This window comes from Osmia lignaria, chromosome 10, assembly GCF_051020975.1.
Source record: "Osmia lignaria lignaria isolate PbOS001 chromosome 10, iyOsmLign1, whole genome shotgun sequence".
Lineage (NCBI taxonomy): Eukaryota > Metazoa > Arthropoda > Insecta > Hymenoptera > Megachilidae > Osmia > Osmia lignaria.
In genome coordinates this window covers 7897138-7915770 of record NC_135041.1, presented here as the reverse complement: position 1 = coordinate 7915770, position 18633 = coordinate 7897138, and the positions used below count along the sequence as shown (strand labels likewise).

The 18633-nt window shown below is 33.6% G+C and overlaps 5 protein-coding genes across 8 annotated transcripts; 2 read left to right on the top strand and 3 right to left on the bottom strand.

Annotated features, from left to right (window-relative positions):
* Positions 1–27: 27 nt before the first annotated feature.
* LOC143305717 (uncharacterized) lies at positions 28–1220 on the bottom strand. The gene is made up of 4 exons (XM_076690406.1): positions 1067–1220; positions 842–982; positions 591–737; positions 28–353 (listed from the first exon to the last, which is right to left on the bottom strand). The coding sequence occupies exons 1-4, from the start codon at positions 1127–1129 to the stop codon at positions 213–215; spliced, it is 492 nt and encodes a 163-aa protein (XP_076546521.1). The 5' UTR covers positions 1130–1220; the 3' UTR covers positions 28–212.
* A 596-nt stretch (positions 1221–1816) lies between these two features.
* LOC117610194 (uncharacterized) lies at positions 1817–4159 on the top strand. 3 transcript variants are annotated; one of them, XM_034337278.2, is made up of 5 exons: positions 1817–2055; positions 2565–2848; positions 3011–3121; positions 3198–3461; positions 3545–4159. In XM_034337278.2, the coding sequence occupies exons 2-5, from the start codon at positions 2578–2580 to the stop codon at positions 3739–3741; spliced, it is 843 nt and encodes a 280-aa protein (XP_034193169.1). In that variant the 5' UTR covers positions 1817–2055; positions 2565–2577; the 3' UTR covers positions 3742–4159. The 3 variants fall into 3 exon arrangements, with proteins under 3 accessions (XP_034193169.1, XP_034193189.1, XP_034193179.1); XM_034337298.2 differs by having other exon boundaries at positions 2049–2169; XM_034337288.2 differs by lacking the exon at positions 1817–2055 and adding an exon at positions 2066–2235.
* On the bottom strand, positions 4136–7639 carry LOC117610223 (radial spoke head 1 homolog). 2 transcript variants are annotated; one of them, XM_076690403.1, is made up of 6 exons: positions 7516–7639; positions 6998–7217; positions 6609–6835; positions 6355–6492; positions 6082–6228; positions 4136–5608 (listed from the first exon to the last, which is right to left on the bottom strand). In XM_076690403.1, the coding sequence occupies exons 1-6, from the start codon at positions 7573–7575 to the stop codon at positions 5477–5479; spliced, it is 924 nt and encodes a 307-aa protein (XP_076546518.1). In that variant the 5' UTR covers positions 7576–7639; the 3' UTR covers positions 4136–5476. The 2 variants fall into 2 exon arrangements, with proteins under 2 accessions (XP_076546518.1, XP_076546519.1); XM_076690404.1 differs by having other exon boundaries at positions 6609–6766.
* LOC117611630 (uncharacterized) lies at positions 7317–18599 on the bottom strand. Its single transcript, XM_076690401.1, has 5 exons — positions 18398–18599; positions 17868–18109; positions 17411–17788; positions 17133–17327; positions 7317–8205 (listed from the first exon to the last, which is right to left on the bottom strand). The coding sequence occupies exons 1-5, from the start codon at positions 18436–18438 to the stop codon at positions 8081–8083; spliced, it is 981 nt and encodes a 326-aa protein (XP_076546516.1). The 5' UTR covers positions 18439–18599; the 3' UTR covers positions 7317–8080.
* LOC117610218 (uncharacterized) lies at positions 13065–16824 on the top strand. Its single transcript, XM_034337339.2, has 4 exons — positions 13065–13207; positions 15725–16049; positions 16128–16357; positions 16438–16824. Exons 2-4 carry the CDS (start codon positions 15829–15831, stop codon positions 16608–16610), a joined length of 624 nt encoding a protein of 207 aa, XP_034193230.2. The 5' UTR covers positions 13065–13207; positions 15725–15828; the 3' UTR covers positions 16611–16824.
* Positions 18600–18633: the final 34 nt, after the last annotated feature.

Here is an 18633-nt window from a genome sequence, read left to right as displayed (position 1 = left end):
ATGTACCGTAGAGGCTGTATAAATTGTAATAAACAGATTTGTTTACAGACAATATCTTTAAATGTTTGTTAGAAAAATATTATTTCGTACTTTGCTAATATCTTTATTGTTGAAAAGCGACAATTTACTTTCCTAATACTAAAAATTAATTATAATTTTATAAGTACACTGTATATTTTAAGAAATACATGCTGCGGTAAAATTATTCCCTTTTAATCACTTTCAATTTTTACATTAAGAGTGAGGGTGGTAATTACATCAGCTTGTTTAAAAACGCATTCGACTTTGTAATCTCCAGGTGACATGTCACTAAACCATCCACTTATATCGCAATTTTTCGCCGATTGTTCACCCTAAACAAGAAAATGTTCATGTATGTACAATACATACAGTACATACGTATGTACATACGTGCACACAGAGGATTCAAACTTTAGATAGTGATAGTGACTCGAATTTCAAGTTATTTTCATAATTCTTGGAATTTAAACAAATTTAAAAAACTTTAAACTTGCCAATGCCACACGCATACGTAGCACTTTAATAAAAATAAAAATAAAAAAAAAAGAATACTTTATAAATACACTTACTTCGGCGATTGAGCAGGAATCATCTTCAAGATCTGGACTATCGATCGATTCGCAAATTTTGTAACTTTCGAAATCCTTTATTGGTTGTTTGAGATTTTGAACCATTTGGTTAACTAGATCATCACCTTTATATACCTTTATCTCGGCCTAAAAATGGTATAATATTTATGTACATTATTCTAATATTTATTAAAGTTTTCGTAGATTTTATTTATCTGCCTGAATTATTAATTGTATACTTCGTTCTTTACCTCTATTGCACCTGGACAATTCTTTTTTATGTTGATATTTGAGCTAATAACATTATTTGTAAGATCGTGAGACCAGGAATCAATAACATCATTGCCTGGAACATCCGCCTTAAAATCAAGCACAGTTACCTTGTTCTCCGCCTAGAAAACAATTTCAAACATATTAATAAACAGTTTTAATACTTTTCACCATGTATTTACATGGCATCAAACTCTAATTCTTACCATAACGTAAGGAATAACGCATAAAACGGACACTAATAACAATTTTGGAATGGACGATTGCATTTTGGCGTTTACAACTGAAAACGCTTGATAGTTATTAAAAAGAATATCCTACTGTTCTGTTTCCAGTTCACGGCTTATATTTAAAGTCAGAAATGTTCTATAGCGTGTAGTGTAGTTTTGTTCCGATTGGTCGTTGCAGAAACAATAAATTCTAAACAATTGTTTTTCATTGAAACATTATAACGATGGTTGCGTGACATTTTCCTGTTTATCAATATTAAATCGTGGGAGATCAGAGTAAATGCATGAAAAACATTTGTCATAGTGGATGGAAAATATTAAAATAGCTAAACCAGATCTCAAGTGTTGTTTTTTTCCTTGCATTACTTAACAAATTTATCGTAAAAATCTGTCGAAAATTACGTATCATATAACACTTCCTCTCTTTTTCCATGAAAAATAAAATAATAACGAGATTTCCTTACATCACGTAATATATATTTTAATAAAATTGTGGAAATGTATTTTTATTGCATTATTTATGCGGGTTTTGTTAATAGTTTTACGTTCATTAATACCAAATTTACAGATCAAAACTATATTTTGAATAATCCCGCAAATGAAATTAAGAATTTCGATTTAAAACCATCTGTAATCGAATCATCGATATTTTGATATCTGATTCAGAGCCTAATTTATGCACACCGTGCTTTACTGGCAAGAAGGCTGGCGGGGTCATTCAGGGGCAAGAGGAAAACTTCGATCGCTCCACCCGACTCGATTGATTTACAGCAAATGTGTGTTGGCGTTTATTAGTAGATGCGATCGTTTCGACAAATGACGAAAATGCATGAGTCATATTTCTATGGTTGCGTTAAAGAGAGGGAGGTTCTACAGTAATTTCACCAATAAGACCAACATTCCAGCTGTGCGCCTTCTTGTCAGCAATGCGCAGTACGCCGCACATGTTTTATTATGGCGCAAATGTAAGCATATCGAATTGATGGTGTCTTTGAAGATAATATTGTTATGTTATAAAACTGATAAATGTTGCATACTTCTGTAGTGCAACGATCTTATTGTGGTTTGCTTCGGCAAAAGTGAGCATAATCAAATGTAGACGCCGGTTTGCGCGATAAAATTGTTTTGTGTTCCTTGAAACGGAGGTGTGACAAATCGTGTATTTATAAAATATTCTATTCTTTTTCTTTTTTTTTTTTCGAATGAAATCTAATGTTGCGTAACGTTTTTCTCCGTTTCACTTTTCGAATTTAAAATAAACAGGATAAATGTTTAAAAATATAGTACCTACATAATATTCGGAGTGTTTAGTTTCTTCTGTTTGTGTGTCAACAATTCAAGTACAATCAAAGTGTACAATAGTGGATTGTTTCAATTAGATGAATTACATTCTTCTTATAAAATCGCGTGCCATATTTTAATGCTATGCGGCTCTAAATCTCGCATTAAATGCTGAAATACCGACATTTTATAGGTTATAAAATTACATGCATGCTGTTGTCAGTAACGCTTTTAATGCGAACCGTATGTATTGGCTTCAAGCAACAAATATACGCGAAGAAATGCCGTTGAGTCAAATAAATCAAAGTAATTTCATCAATACGAGTGAGAGCGTGAATCCTGGTACTGAAGTAGCTACGATTCGTTATACTGCTCCACCTTCGTATCATAACATTATTTTACCTCTTGGACATCCGTCTACTTTAACTGCTGATCGTGGTGCACCTCCTTCTTACGAGGAAGCTATAGATCCAAATGGTAAATAATTGCAAAAACAAAGTCATTATGTCTTGCTACATTAACACTATGTAAAAATTAATATATAACAAATATTTAGTTCTTTTAAAGTAAAAGTAATGTTCTTCTGGAAGTATTTTAGCTTACTTCAATCTAAACAGGTGATAATTTGTGTTTTTCTAGCTCCTCCACCATCCTATGATTCGTTGTTTGGTCGTATGAGAGAAGCTCATAAAGTTTCCAAAGGAGTGTTTGATTTTTTGATAAATGTTATTGTCTTACTTTTAGGCACCAGTAAGCAAACAATTGTATCCCTAATTTTATTGTAGTATCTCTAATTTTATCTACTAAACTTATGTTTTAATTCCAGTTGGATGTACCATTATCTTAGGAGTAACAATGGCAGTTCCAATATGTATGATGGTAATTGGAGGACTTTATCTATACGATTGCCCACAAGGAGAATATATTCCTGTTTATTTATTAGTGGGTGGTGGTTTCGGTGTCTTCAAACAGTTATTACACTTGTCTGCGAAAGTACGTCAACGTCAAGAGGAACGAGATGAAGAAAGAATACGACAATCGCCTACACAAACATTAATAAACTGTTTTATGCTTGGGTGGTTCATTATAGGTTGGTAATATGATCAGTATCCTACTGTGATACTTATTACTACATTTACAGTCGGTCTATTTAACATTTTTTATATTTGGTAGGTTCAATGTGGGTGTACAAAGAGTATGAACCAAACTATGATCCAGCTCTTGGAAAATACTGTAATAAGACGTTATACTTATTTGCCTTTTGGCTAATCACATCAGTTTACATATGCTTGGGAGTGATAACAGCTGGACTTTGCAGCATTTCAGTAGCAAGCATTGTGTTTCAGAGACCACCACCTGATCTGATGTGAAACGATACGATCTCATTTTAGAGAAATAGTCATTTACAAGATTTATTATTTTGGGATCAAAACGAAAACGAAAAAAAAAATATGAAAGAACTGTCTGTGGATATTAAGTCACGTCATAACAGGGCACAAAATTTCGTCCACGCTTACGTACCTGAGATGCTTGAAAACAACAATCTACGAACGGATGATTTGCACATTAAACGCACATACAATGCACTCGAGTCTCATATAATTTAATGTTTGTAATCGTTCGTAGAGACATCTCTTCATTTTTTAAACATACTTTATTTGTTCAATGTATTATATTTTTTTGCTATTAATTAAACGTCGATTAAACATAGCAAAAGTGCTCTATCTCTCAGAATTGGTATATTGAGAGAGAGATAGGGAGACAGAGAGAGAGAGAGAGAGAGAGAGAGAGAGAAAAAAGAAATGTTTTAATCGATTCAGGGCTGTGGATATTTCGCAATAATCGCGAATTCTTTTGATATTGTGCCAAGAAATCGCTGAGGCCGTAACAGGCATGCATATGAAAGTACTCGTAAGGCGCCAAGGTGCCCCCCGTAATGCTTCAGGCGCCCGTGTTCGTCTTACTACTTGCTGTGTATACCTGTTGTAGACCGAATTTTCAGCGCACGATTCGTAACGATATTCTTACTTGAGTAGAATCTCAGGACGTGTCACAAAATATTCACATGAAGGTGTCATTGAACACTGTGATACATACAAAAGATAAACAATGATTTCCCGTCAATGTGCTATCACGAATCACACCGTAGGACTTAAACGGCAGCTGTTTAACAATCCAGTGCAAGTGAAAAGGGTTCGCTCACTCGTATAAAATAGCTTATTGTTGAAAAGACTGCGAAACATCGCAACACATTTTTTATTCCTTTGCCCTCTTCCTCCGTCCTTTTAAAAAAACTTTTCGACCTCCATTGAGCCTTTAATGTCAATGTAGTCGAATAACACCGTTTTATAAAAGAAAGACTTATTTGAAAACTAAAGGGCGATATATACAAATGTATATTAAATACATACGCCTTTTAGTATTTCGAAACTATTCAAATGCCAGTATTCATTAGTATTGTTAGAAGAGGAAACAAAATTTTTTTAAAGAAATTGTCACGTTTAATTGGTATTTAGGGACCGATTGAGGAGGATGATAAGAACTTTAAAAGTAATGTTTCTTCCACTTTCATACATCTTTACCTACTTTTCAAGCGACTATTTTCGTCTTCCTATTTAAAAAGTGTGTATATAACGTCGAAACCCCATAATTTCTATCCGTGTTTTACGTTTGATTTATTATACTCTTGGACACACGCTTGCACGCATGTGAACGGGCAATCGAGCGAGCTTGCGCTTTTAAAACTTAGAAATAAAAGAAAACGGAAAAATACATGGTGTAATCTATGACTAATGTAAAGTATCTCATACAAGTTAATCGAATAGACTGCAATTTTCTTCGATTTGAACGTATTGCTTAGCAGACATACGAATATATATACACGTAACCGCGTTGTATATTTATTGCTGATTCAATGTAATACACTGTACACTCTTTTGACGATGCGACTTGTCAACAAGATCTATGCGTGCCTACGTATCAAGTTCTTACGTTATTCGACATTATGGGCACACACGCACATTTGTTATTATAATAATGTCCTAAATAAACTGCTTAAAAAAAAAGACCATGCTGCATTTTCATCTAACCACGTACACGTTATATTCAAATATTATTTATATCATTTTCTCCATAATATTCTTCATATTCTCCCTCATATTCATCTTCGTATTTCAAATATTCTTCAGCTCTTGATATATCCTCTGAACATTTATCAACTAGAGAGTCCAAGGATACCTAAACAATTAAAAGAAATTATTAAGCAACAACACGAACTTATCTTTAACTAAAAAAAATAAAGCAGTAATTGGGTAATTGAATTGTTCAAAGAGCGGATGTGTTATGTAAACTAAAGATGACTGGATACGGATATCGTAATTTTATCAATGGAACCTATAGTTTGGAAACTGTCGGATTAAAATGGAAGCGACCGGAAGTGCTTGTCAGACCACAAGCAACTAATTTAGACCGTTTATCTCGCCTACTTCCGTCTTCCAGATGCCCACGAATTGTGCAGCGAATTTGTGAAATACAGAAACCGGATATCGTCGAACGGCTTTCCAATATTTAATTTAAATATGTATACTAGGTATCCTAATACCGATGGTACAGAAATAAGATAAAATTTGTTTGTATCTTCGAGAAAATAAAATTTGGAAAATTTTATAAATATTTGTAACATTTGTCTCTTCAATTATATGTATAATTACCTCTTCCTGAAGAGGTACTGGTTCAGGTGGTAATAAATCAGGATTATAAGGTGTAATACAACGTGCTCGCCATAAAGGAATAAAACCTTTTTTTAGAGGAGGTGGTTCAAACGGTGGAGGTCCTGTGCTTTCCTTCTTTTCCGTTTTCTATTCCAAAAATATATTTATTCATTCATTTTTCAAACAAATATTAATTTTGGTCAAAGTATTTTTATATGGAATTCACAGGTCTGGGTTATTTTATATAAAAGTAACATTTTTATAAAATTATACCTCAACATTCTCAGGTTGGGGTTGAGTCTCATCTTTATTTTCCTCCGAGGTTTCAACATAATCAGGATCTTTGACATGTATATAGTGCCCATGCTGCATACAAGCATTTTCGAAGGTAAAACAACCCCGACCGTATGGCTGTGATCAAATTTTTATTTAACATTTTATTTTTAATTCAATGGCGCAACCATAATTATCCAATGGACTCAGATTTTGAAACATTCAATATAGGAACGTATTAAAATTTGTCTCACCAAATTTAATTCCCAATATCCGTGGAATCGATGTCGTGGGTGAATCAATTGTCCTGGTCCTTGCATGCGATCCATGATCCAAGTGCCCATAAATTTCGTGTTCGTATCAGCATAAAGATAAGATCCCATACCGTGTCGAAGATCCTTTTTCCAAGAACCTTCGTAAACGTCACCATTTACGTAGTAATACACACCGAAACCGTATTTCGTATCCCGTTTCCATTCTCCTGTTAAACGTACAGTATCGAGTATAGTACGCTTCCCCAGGGAAAATGGTGATGTCCCGGATGTTTTTGATTCCCGGATTCCTACTCTTTCGTAGAGGAAGGTACATCGCCATTTTTTCTAGGAAAGCCTATCGTGCTCGGTACTGTACATTGTTTTGTTACCCTCGTATCGAGTGCCATCAGGGTACCAAAATGTTCCTTGACCATACTTCACGCCTTGTCTATATTGCCCGTCGTATCGTGCTCCATTTTTAAATACGTATAATCCTGGACCGTGTCTTAATCCTTTACAATATTGTCCCTCGTACATGTCGCCATTCGGAAGCAAAGCTTTCCCTCGACCATGCCGATCTCCCTTCTCGTTTCGTTCACCTTCATATAACTACGATTACATTGATATAACTGTTTAATTTTTACTACGAAATTCTTCGATATGAGGTATAAAGATTTTTAATACGAAATATATTTTTACATGTAATAATTTAAAGAAGTATTTGTAAATCTTTTAGAACTTATAAAATTGTTATTTCTCTGGTACAAAGTCCTGTTGATAGAAAAAGAACAAGAATATTTTTTTTACATTTTCAAAATTCATGGTACGTTACATTTTATACGTTTTTCGGAGTATAATGATCAGCGATGTACAAATAAAATTTCTATGAGTAAAAAAGGAAATCTACCCCTAAAGGATTCGTCTCCTCCTCTCCGGGTTCGCCTGTAATTTCCGGATACTCAGACATTTTATAAATCGCGTTTATTTCCTTCCTGTTCTTTGTATGTTCACTTTGATCATGTTTGACGTGAAAATATCAACATGCTATAATTAAATCTGCAATTAATTTCATAATTGGCTTCATTCAGACTTAGATTTTATATGTATAGTACATGTTCTAACAATGAAGAAAACTGGGCTCAAAAGTTTTGTATTTATAAAACTTTTAATTGAATTTCTATAGATGCAACGTTGAGATATTTTTAAACGCCACTCAAAAAGTTCAATTAAAGTAAGAATTTATTTTCTTTTCTTCTTCATATTTTGCAAATAATATTACATAGAAATTGATTGCATGTTACGATCTCAACAACTTTTATGAACGTATCTACTCCAACGAATTGTGATTGTTAAAAAGAACCTATCAATCGTGGAGAATACTTTATATACGTTAATGTGGTGAGAATTTTTTCGATAAAACCACATATAATCCACTTAAGGGCGTAAACGAAGAGAAGAGCGAAGGTGTCACGTCACCGTCCGGTCAGCAAACCAATTAACGCTTGTTTCTCTTTCTCTTTCTTCCTCACTGTCTCCAAATTTCTCTGCTTCCATGAACTCTTCCTCAGTTTTATGGGACGCGAGCCCACGTACCGTCCTGAAAACACAATTTTATTAAGTTAAAGTTATTCTTACAGGGGACACAAGTTTCCTTTTCCAGTGAATACAAATGGACATCTTCCAAAATAAAGGAGTATTTATCCTGACTATACAGAGCCTGTTATTGGTTACACTAATTATTGTCTTAAGATGTTACGTGATTAGAGAAAATGGAGGAGCGTTCTCCAGATCTGTCGCAACATAGGGGGTGTCCAGCGAAGACAATAAATCATCAACCATGAAGAATTATAGAAAAAAGGACGCGATGCATGCCATCATCTTAAATTAACAATACTTCAAACGCTTCTAATTATAAAAACGAAGTAATCACAGTTAAAGATCGGATAAAAAAGGTAAAGTCACTGATCAGCTGTGTAATTTTAGTCAAAGCGAGTGCAAGGTTCCACCTGGGACAACGATACAAGTTGTACCGAGTCACGCAAGTACCTCAAACAGTCACTCGTATATCCGTTCGAACGATCATCATATCAGTGACTAAACCTCGAACCTAAACTGTTATGAATTACAAGCCTAAATTCAAATAATAAATTCATTTTCATGTTTAGTTTGGTCTGATTCTATTCGAACTGATTCACTTGTTGCGTCTGACTAAACTGTCGGCATACTACTAGGCGCACCACTGGCACATATACTGGATGTTCTGTTTAATTTAATGACTACTATTTATTTTATTTAATGACTACTGGCTCTTGTTAAAATTTCCAATTATCTAATATGAATACTTTGCAGTGAAATTATATAAATATTTCAATAGACAGTACTGTATTAATTGACCAGTATTCTCTCGTTTTACCAGCATTTTTCATAACGTGTGAAATTTTTTTTTCAAGTAACAGTTATGAAGTATACATCCGCCAGCGATGAAAAATTCGTGTCACTATGGATTGCACTTTCAATAATGAACCATAACATTTAACGCGTTCACTACCACGTGATCCATATGTGGGTGATGCTTGAATTTCCATAGGAAATCCATTATACAAGTACATTATGGTTACATACAGTACTGTAATAGGAAATGTACTGTTCAAATAACAGAATGGTCATATAACGGTCGTTCATGTAACAGAAGTTCTATTACAGTATCTAATGAAATTTTTAACAGTTTCAACGTAGCAGTCAACGTGTTAATGATCAAAGGTGGCTGGTCCTCTAATTATTTCCAGCTTGTATGAACACCGTGAATTTGGTTCGATACTGTTTGCACGTCTGCCTGTTGATTGAGAAATCGATCATTTTACCTTGCCTCTGGCAATTAACGTAAAATGTTCGTCCTACTGAAGTTTTTACTATGGGTTAGAAATTTAGGGTCAGAAACATTTTCGTTTCGGGTTGAGACATATGTGTCTCATCAGGGTGAGAAAGGTTAAGAGGCTATGCACATCAGCATAACTTAGAAATCATAATATTCAAATTTTTATATAAATATTATTGAAAATGTGTCAGGAATACTTGTAAACCAAATTTATAAAGAGAATAAAAAATATCTAGCATTATAAGAATTATAAACAGTCATTATTAGAGCGTGGGAAAAAATTGATAAAAATTCAATTAACAATCTTATTAATCGCATAACAAAAATGAACTTTTTTTTGCTTACTTTTATACTATAATTGGAATTATTTGTAAATAATTTTTAAATTACTATTATTATTATTTTTAAAGTAGAATAACTCAGTTTAAAAAATAAAAGTAAAAACGATGCAGTAGTTCAATCTGTGACAGTCGAAGCAGTAAAGGTGAAAAATTTTTGCTGCGCGAATAAATCTAGTTTTTCACTGGAACTAAAAAAAAAAGCGAGTGAATAGAACAAAACGTATAGGTATACCGTGTACACGTACTAATAAATAAAAATATAGAATAGAATGCGATTAACGAGGTCAACGTTCAGAAATTTGGATTCAATTCAACTTTCAATGAATTTAATTTCTACGAATACACGTTCCATTTAAAAAAAAAAAAATTTTAAAAGACCTTTAAATGGAGCATACTTGTGATGCAGAGTGTTAATTCTCAGAAAAAGGATGCAAGGTCATTACATGCACAGTTATACTATTTTAAGGGGTACATCTAAGGAAGAAAAGCATTTTGCTCCAAAATCATTGATGTAAAAAATTTCAAAGTAACCTTTTTTTTAAATGAAATTATATTTTTATATCTATAATTGTATTAGAAATCAATGTTAAAAAAAAAAAGAATAAAAATAAAAAACTATCATTCAAGATTTTGCCTATAATCTTAAATCAAACATATCCTCATTTCTCCTGAAATCATGTACTATATGTTTTCCACATAAAACATGAATAAAAAAAAAATAGAAAATTGCTGTTCCCTTGTAGCTGAATCGTTCCACACGTTAACAGAGTACAATTTATTGACCCATTTTCAAGATTCTGCCGATAAGCTTAAATCAAACACAGGAAGAGGCACGATAAACGTGTGTATCAAAAGGTTTCTCATAAGTGCTATTCTCTTGAATCACATATAGCATGTTTGAGGAGTACTTTGGATGTGGTATCGGTCGGTTCTAAATTAAGTTTGCGCCAGTCAAGTTCGTCCGAATATATAAGTGGTCCATAATATTCATATTTCGACACCGGGAAATACTTTATCCCCGAGATACGAGGAAATACGAGGTGAGAATAACAAATGGAATTTCCGATATGTACGCTGACTAACGAACATTTTAGAACAGCCTGTTCTAAAATCGTTGAACAAAAATTTCGTACATTCGCGTGCTCGATTTGAACGACAAAGATTTCACGTTAATGTATTTCCTTGCTACTTGTAACTTTACAATTGATCGAAGATTATTAATATTCTTCTCGTCATTGGGTTTTCTCCAAATCGTGACCTTCCCATCAGATGAGAATATATTAACACCCTCGTGCACCGTTCCAGGCCAATTGCCCCCAAATGGGAATTCAATGTTTCGTAGTTTCTTAATAAAGTATTCTATTTATGTGAAATCTACCGATTTTTAATAACCCTGCTCAAAGAATATATTTATTGATTGAAAGTATTATTCGACTGTGCCTTTTGTGAGATATATGAATAAAATGATACAAATGTAATGTAAATTATGTGTTTTCCATTTTCGCCCTTTTTCAGAAAATTCAATAAGTATAAATTGAGTATTTTTAATTAATCAAAGAGTGTATAATAACAATAGTAGATAACTTCAGTTTTATGGAACAAAAGTAAATGCTTCTATTCCAATAATATTTAAACAATATTGAAATATAACAATTAAATTTAAAGAAGATTAAAGGAAGGAAGATTAAAGATGCTCTTCAATTTTCCTCTGGCCACGAAATCCACTATGTATCTAAGATGAATGAGGTGGCCTCCTCGTTAAATTAATTAACAGAAAATATTAATACCTGAACAAAAAAAAAAAGATTCTAGATAAATTATTAATGTTGCGTTATAAATTCAAGATTTCTAATTCTAAAAAGGCAAAACGTTGTATAAATTTTGAGTGTATATGCTAATCGTGTACTAAATACAATAAAGCAAAATAAATTGGTCAGACATCGCAAAACGTGTAAAATTTGCACGGTAGAAGAATAATCTTCAACACTTTCAATACATTTGCATAAATATTCTTTGCATATTTGATAAGTACCACGGGTCAGATTGGCCCACTGACGCATTCATCTGCTGCATTCACCGTTGATGAGACACCAAATTCGCGGAAAGCTAAGATCGTTGAATTTCGCCAAAAAAATGCGAAAGCGCCCGTTGCTTAACCCACCTACTTGAGGAAGACCCCACGTAAAATATGTACGACCGACTCGGTAGACAATATGTTTATTTTGTAATCGAGCGTGTTCCTCGGCGTGAATTAATATATCGATAGAAATATTCGTGGTATTTCACAGCCATTTTCTGGTCACTACACAGCATACTTACGTTGTACATACATAGTTTGCTCTAAAAGTAATGAATTTTTAGGATGACCCCTTTATATTCAAATACTTAACTTCGTTATTTGGGCGAACCGGCTATCAAAAATCAATGAGAATCAGCACTAAATAACTACCACTTTGATACAACATTTTCCTCAAAAAGGTGAAGGGACGATAAGAAGTACTTGATGAAAATAAAGACGCAACAGGTGTGCCAGAAACATTATTGAAACAACTGATAGGACGCAACACGTGAGTCAATAGCTCTTTACCGAGGGATGCAAGTGCATACTGCTGCATCGTTGGTCTTCTTCGATGCAACATTTGCACGCTGCGGTCTAATTCCTTTTGTCAAGGAGACAGGCAATGTTTATATAAAATGCCATACCGCCGTTAAACAAATAAACTGTAACTAAGATGTTGTATAAATAACAATGGCCCAAAGTGTTAATTTTTTTGTAACCATTCAAACAACTCTCCTTTTGAAGTCTCCTAAAACTATATTTCAGTCTAATTTTTATAGTTTATTGAGTTCTGAATTTTAAACCGCTGCAAAATGTTCCTTTCAAGGAATTGAAAAAACGTTTTCATCCGTCTATGCTTTCCGAAGCAAAGCCATTTTGATTTCGAAAAATATATAACATAGAAAAATGTATTTATAAACATAATTTCATTACTTTTGGAACGGAGCAACGTATGATACTGATTCATCGGGTCAGAAGAGGAATGCGAACGACGACCAGCACGCAATAGTAAGAAACAAGAGAGAATACGATGACGATGACCACTGGAGACAACAACGACGATGACGATCAGGACGACGTCGACGAGAGGGTCGTCGTCGAAAACGAGCCATCCAATTGGTTGTTTCGATACAGGTGGAGGGGCTATGGAGAAAATTGGAGCTGGTAGGGGTTGCTGAATGAGTACCGTGACGGGACGACGTCGCGACGCACTCCGTCGCAGCCACCCTGAGGGGTTACGGATGTCCGAGTGCTTGCGAGAAACCTGATCCGTGACAACGAACTTCATTCTTTACGAGACGAACGACGGTCGTGTGTTTCAACGGTAAGCGCCTAAACCTTTTTTGTCCTTTTATTTGTTTTATTCAATTAAAAAAAAATACCAAATAGTATAAAATTCTGAGTGTAGACATAGTAACAGGGATGGATTAATTAAGGCTCAAGTTAATTGATCACGTAGAGAAACAATGCAAATTTGTGAGTTTTATTAAGTGTGCAAGATGTCAGTTCAGTAATGCATAGAAATTATGGTTTACAGTAGCATAATCGTTTGCTTGTATAAAAAAAAAAGTAGTTTAATGAATGAATTATGTGGCATTAGAAGGGGTCCACCAGATAGACACAATTAGATTTTTTTATATTTTATATTTTTTGAGATTTCAAGATTGAGAGTTGCATCTAAAAAAGGTATTGATCATGCAAAATATTGAAATCCCTTTGAAATTTCAAAAAATATAAGATACAAAGATATGCAGTTGAGTCCATCTAATGCTACATAATTCAATTAAACCACTTCCGATACTACAATGCCTGATAGTTCCTATCTTCTAACAGCATTACTTATAGGATCATCTGACAAATATTTGTCGTACGAAAGGATCGAATTTCCTAAGAATAGTATTTGAACTCTGTCGGCTGGGATCTTGATGTTTAACTTACTACGTTATTATTTTTTATTTTAATTTTGTCTACTCTATCAAAGACGAATTACAATTGAAAAATTGGTGATTTTGGAAAGGAGGTAAATTACAAATTTCGAACATTGACGTAACTAAGTGGGGTAAAGGGCGGGTTTACCCTCTCACACCTTCACTTACTATATACAATTATTTAACCGAATAAATTGTTTAAAAGTAGAATTATTTTTTAAGTTATTGGAATAATTTCGAGAATTATTATGTTACATTTATTCTCAATTGAACATTTGACATTTCGAAATGATTGCCTGTTAAACGCCGGAAATTTGGAAACCTACGTTCTACGTAAAGACAAAAATATTCTATTTCCCTTTGCTATTAACACAAATTCGCCGATATCGTTAATTTCCCGAACAAGGTAATGAGACGTATCCGTTGTGCATATTACAACATCCCATTTTGTTTAAATTTTTCACAACGTAGAAACATGATTGTTTGGATTAAATATGCTTTACAAAATGGTAACACAATTAGTGTATCAAATAGCTGTAACCCACGAACAGCCGATTACTCAGACGTTTCGGCCCACGTGGGTAAATCTACTCACAAGGGGAACTACCCAAGTGTTACACTCACTTATTAATGAAACTTTGCCAGCTTGTAGAGCTCGTCGAGCTGAACACGCCTATACCCCGTTTTGTGGGCAGACGACTAATTGTTTAAAAGATATTAATAATTAAAGTTAGTTACTACTTACATTGAGAAGTATGACAGACTCACACATACAACTCGCAATGTAGAGATCCGCGGTTCAAATCCTTGATTCCCAACATTCTTTTTTTTTTTAATGATAATTTGTCTCTTTTTGAATAACTATTACATAAAAATTATCATAAAAAAAAATTTTTGGGAAACAAGGATTTGAACCGAGGACTTTCAAATTGCTACTCACGGATCTGTTCCGTGGTTAAACACATGACTCGTAATCTAAAGGTCCTCGGTTCAAGTCCTAGGTTCCCGTGGGATTTTTTTTTTTTTTATATATATGATAATTTTTATGTAATAATTATTCAAAAGGAGACAAATTATCATAAAAAAAAAAAAAATGTTGGGAATCAAGGATTTGAACCGTAGATCTCTAGATTGCGAGTTGTATGTGTGAGTCTGTTATACTTCTCAATGTAAGTAGTAATTAACTTTAATTATTAATATCTTTTAAACAATTAGTCGCCTGCCCACAAAACGGGGTATAGGCGTGTTCAGCTCGATGAGCTCTACAAGCTAGCAAAGTTTCATTAATAAGTGAGTGTAACACTTGGGTAGTTCTCCTTGTCAGAGAAACGGCGAGATCCAAAGAGATCGTAAAATCGCTCAAACATGAAAGAACATGAAAACTGATACTCGAAGATGAAATAAATACTTGAAACGCCAAGTCGGGGCTGCATAAATATGTAGTTGTTTTATGTTCCATGCAATATTATTGAAATGGAGCCCTAACACAGACCACAGTATGCAGTCCCAAGTAGTCAGCCTTATTAAAACTAAATGTTTCTAATCAAAATATATTATAAATTTGTATTGACAAAAATGAATAATCTTTCTTTTTTTTTAATAAAGTTCATCAATTAAGAAAGTCTCTTTGGCTTCTCTGAATCACCTACACATCTCTTTCATTATCAACCAGTGACAATGTTATTTTCTATCCAGGTCCCATTCCACGATTTCTAAAATTAGCAAGCGTGTGAATAGTGGTCTAAATTTAGCAAGAATGTTATATAAATAGCCCGTACTCATTGCACAAATGTTTCAAGATCGTAAACAACATAGCTGAGTGTCGTAAAATTTTTAAATTTGTGACCACACGTCTTATCGTCACGACGTTAACTCATAATGCACGCTGACAATGTTGCATTTATGCTTTTCAGAATTCGAAAGAAGAAACGACACGCTGCTGTATCCGAACTACGAACCGTTTCACGGAAGTGAAAATATTGAACGAATCAGAAGATACACGAAGAAAAGCCGAAAAATGCTGTTCGGGGTTACTGTCTTTGTCTATGCATTGAACTCACTGTGGGTAGTATGTCAAGCAGTGCCTTTGTTGGACCTGCGAAACACGCTGGAACAGAACGTTTTGGATGCTATGATTACATCGGCCTGTTCTTCAAATGGAGAGTGTTGGGAATGGTTACCGGTGCAGGAAGTTCATAAAAATATTGCTACCGTACCAGACAATCTACCGATATTAAAGTACCTACATTTTTACTATTTCTTTGTACCAGTTTTTATGCAACATCATTTTGAAAAATAAATTTTTATGAACTTCAGAACACCTACTCGAAGGCAAACTTCAAATATAGATCCAAATACAATAATAGAATCATGGGACGATAATGTTCCAACACTGGAGAAGAACAGTCTGTCACCACTAGCTGCTAAACGAAATGGAAATAGATTGTCGAAGAAAGATGTACTTATGTCTCGTGGTTGGGGTGCTGGTGGTATGCCCTTTTCTGTTCTTTATATGAATCCACATGCTCCCCGCGGGAATTATGCAGGTAAGAAGATTAAATAATGGCAAGTGTAACAATAAATTGTCATAAGGATATGGAGATTCATGATGTATATTATGTTGAAGGTAATGAACAACAACATGAATTGGGAAAAGCAGTTGACAGTCCAACCCCGGCGATGGGACAATCTAATTCTCGCATTGCAGTTCGTAATGGAGGGCCTACACTACCGCGAAAACAGTATTCAATAATACCACAGCTTTTTATATCTTACGGTTGGGGTCCATTCGGTAAATGAACTACTACAGTATGAACGAAATATTGATCTCATATTATTGGTATACAAGGTCAACTGTAGGAATTTTTAATCGTGTATAGCTTTAAACAAGTATTCTGCTATACTCTGTACTTAAATGCAACTTCACTTTACTGGCATAAATTGCATTTTAAATAATTTTGTTTTTTTAAGCATTTATAAAAGTTCTTTAAATTATTCAACGACATTTTTGTATATAATATTTTTTAAATACTCTTTAAAACTTTTTATTCTAGTCCATTAAATAGTTACTTAATTTTTTAACTAACTGTTACTTTTTTTTTAATCCTGTCTTGAAAACCCTACCTCACTATCCATTAAAGGTCCGTTACATGATCCTTTGATTTACTTTAACTACAAAATCTTTTTAAAATTCTATATAATTTAGAAACATACACTAAAATAAATTTTACTTTTTATAAGAAGTAAACATTACTACTCCAAACGTTTCAATTATATCAAAATCAATTTCTTTTACAAAAGAATAATTATTTTCTGACTTACCATTCATCTCCTTCATTGCTTTGATGAAGTCTTGAGGATCCTTAAAAGAGACAAATCCAAATCCTTTCGTCTTGTTCGTTCTTTTATCTCTAACTACTTTTGCCCTCTGAAAACTGGGATATTTGCCGAAAACCCTTACCAGCATCTCGTCTGTGACATCGTTTCCTAAATCTCCACAGAATATTCTGAAATCATCTGTATACAAAAAAAAAATAAATAAAATTGTAAGCTGTGTTAAAAATTAAATAAAATAATATAAATATGGATAAGTTATTAACCTTCATCCCATTCTAACAAAGAAGGATCTTCCCAAATTTGTCCACCAGCCATTCGTACAATTTTCTTGTTCTTCTTTCCTTTACCTTTTGGATGACTCTCTTCTGCACTAGCATTAGCCATAATAGAACTAGCCTTTCCTTGACTAATTGCTAATTCTGCTGCTGTACTAACACCTTTTACTTTGGGCTTCTTTTTGCTGTCATCTTCAGGAATTTTTGTATTGATAATCTGTTCAATAATTTCCGGATGAATCATTGGTGTTGACGTAGATTCGTATGTTTTTGGAGTAGCAGTTAAACATGGGTCCACCATATTTGATAAATACGGATTACTTATCTGTGCAGGTGATGAATATGTTGTAATAGAAGGAACCGTACCTGCAACAAACATTCTTATAAGTATCATAAACCTAATTTTTCATATTTTCACATATTCAAGTATTTTACAATTATTTACCTTGTCTTGCAACTTGCTGTGGTATTAACATTGGTGGTGGTGGAGGTGGTGGCGGTGGTGGTGGTGGTGGAGGTGGAAATCCCATCATTGGAGGAAAAGCTAATGATGCCGCAGCTGCAGCAACAACTGGTGTTGGTAGTTCATGTTGCTCTAATTGTCTAGCTACTTGATTATAAGTGTTTGCACCAATTACAGGTCTTACCATAGGTGTAACTAATTGACTACCAATTTCAGCCTCGAACCTAAAAATTAATATAAATGTACAATTAATTAAAATCACATATACTTTAATATTAATATTCTTATTCATAGAGTTATCTGCAACTTGAAATAATTTATTTGGTTTATAACAAATGAACCACTTAATGCAATTTACCATGTAAATTCTAAATAATAAAATATTCTTAGAAATATAAATAATATAATCAAATGCATATTCAAAGAAAAATGTGCATAAATTTAGAAGAAACAATGAAATAAAAAGAAAAATTGGTTAGAATTTCATACATTGTTTTACAAGTGCATAATACCTGTTCATTTCATCTTCCATTTGACGCAATTTCTCTTCCATTTTGATATTTTTATTGTTTTCCGGTTATTTCAATAATGTAAATATATGTATTTTAATTAATAAATCACTTCTTCCCGGTCAAAACTCCGAAACGTACTGATCAGGACTATACCAACTATACCGGGCTGTATGTAACATACAACACGGTATTAAGGTGATGCTAGCGTGGAGCCCGAACTTCGAATTCCGCGTCGG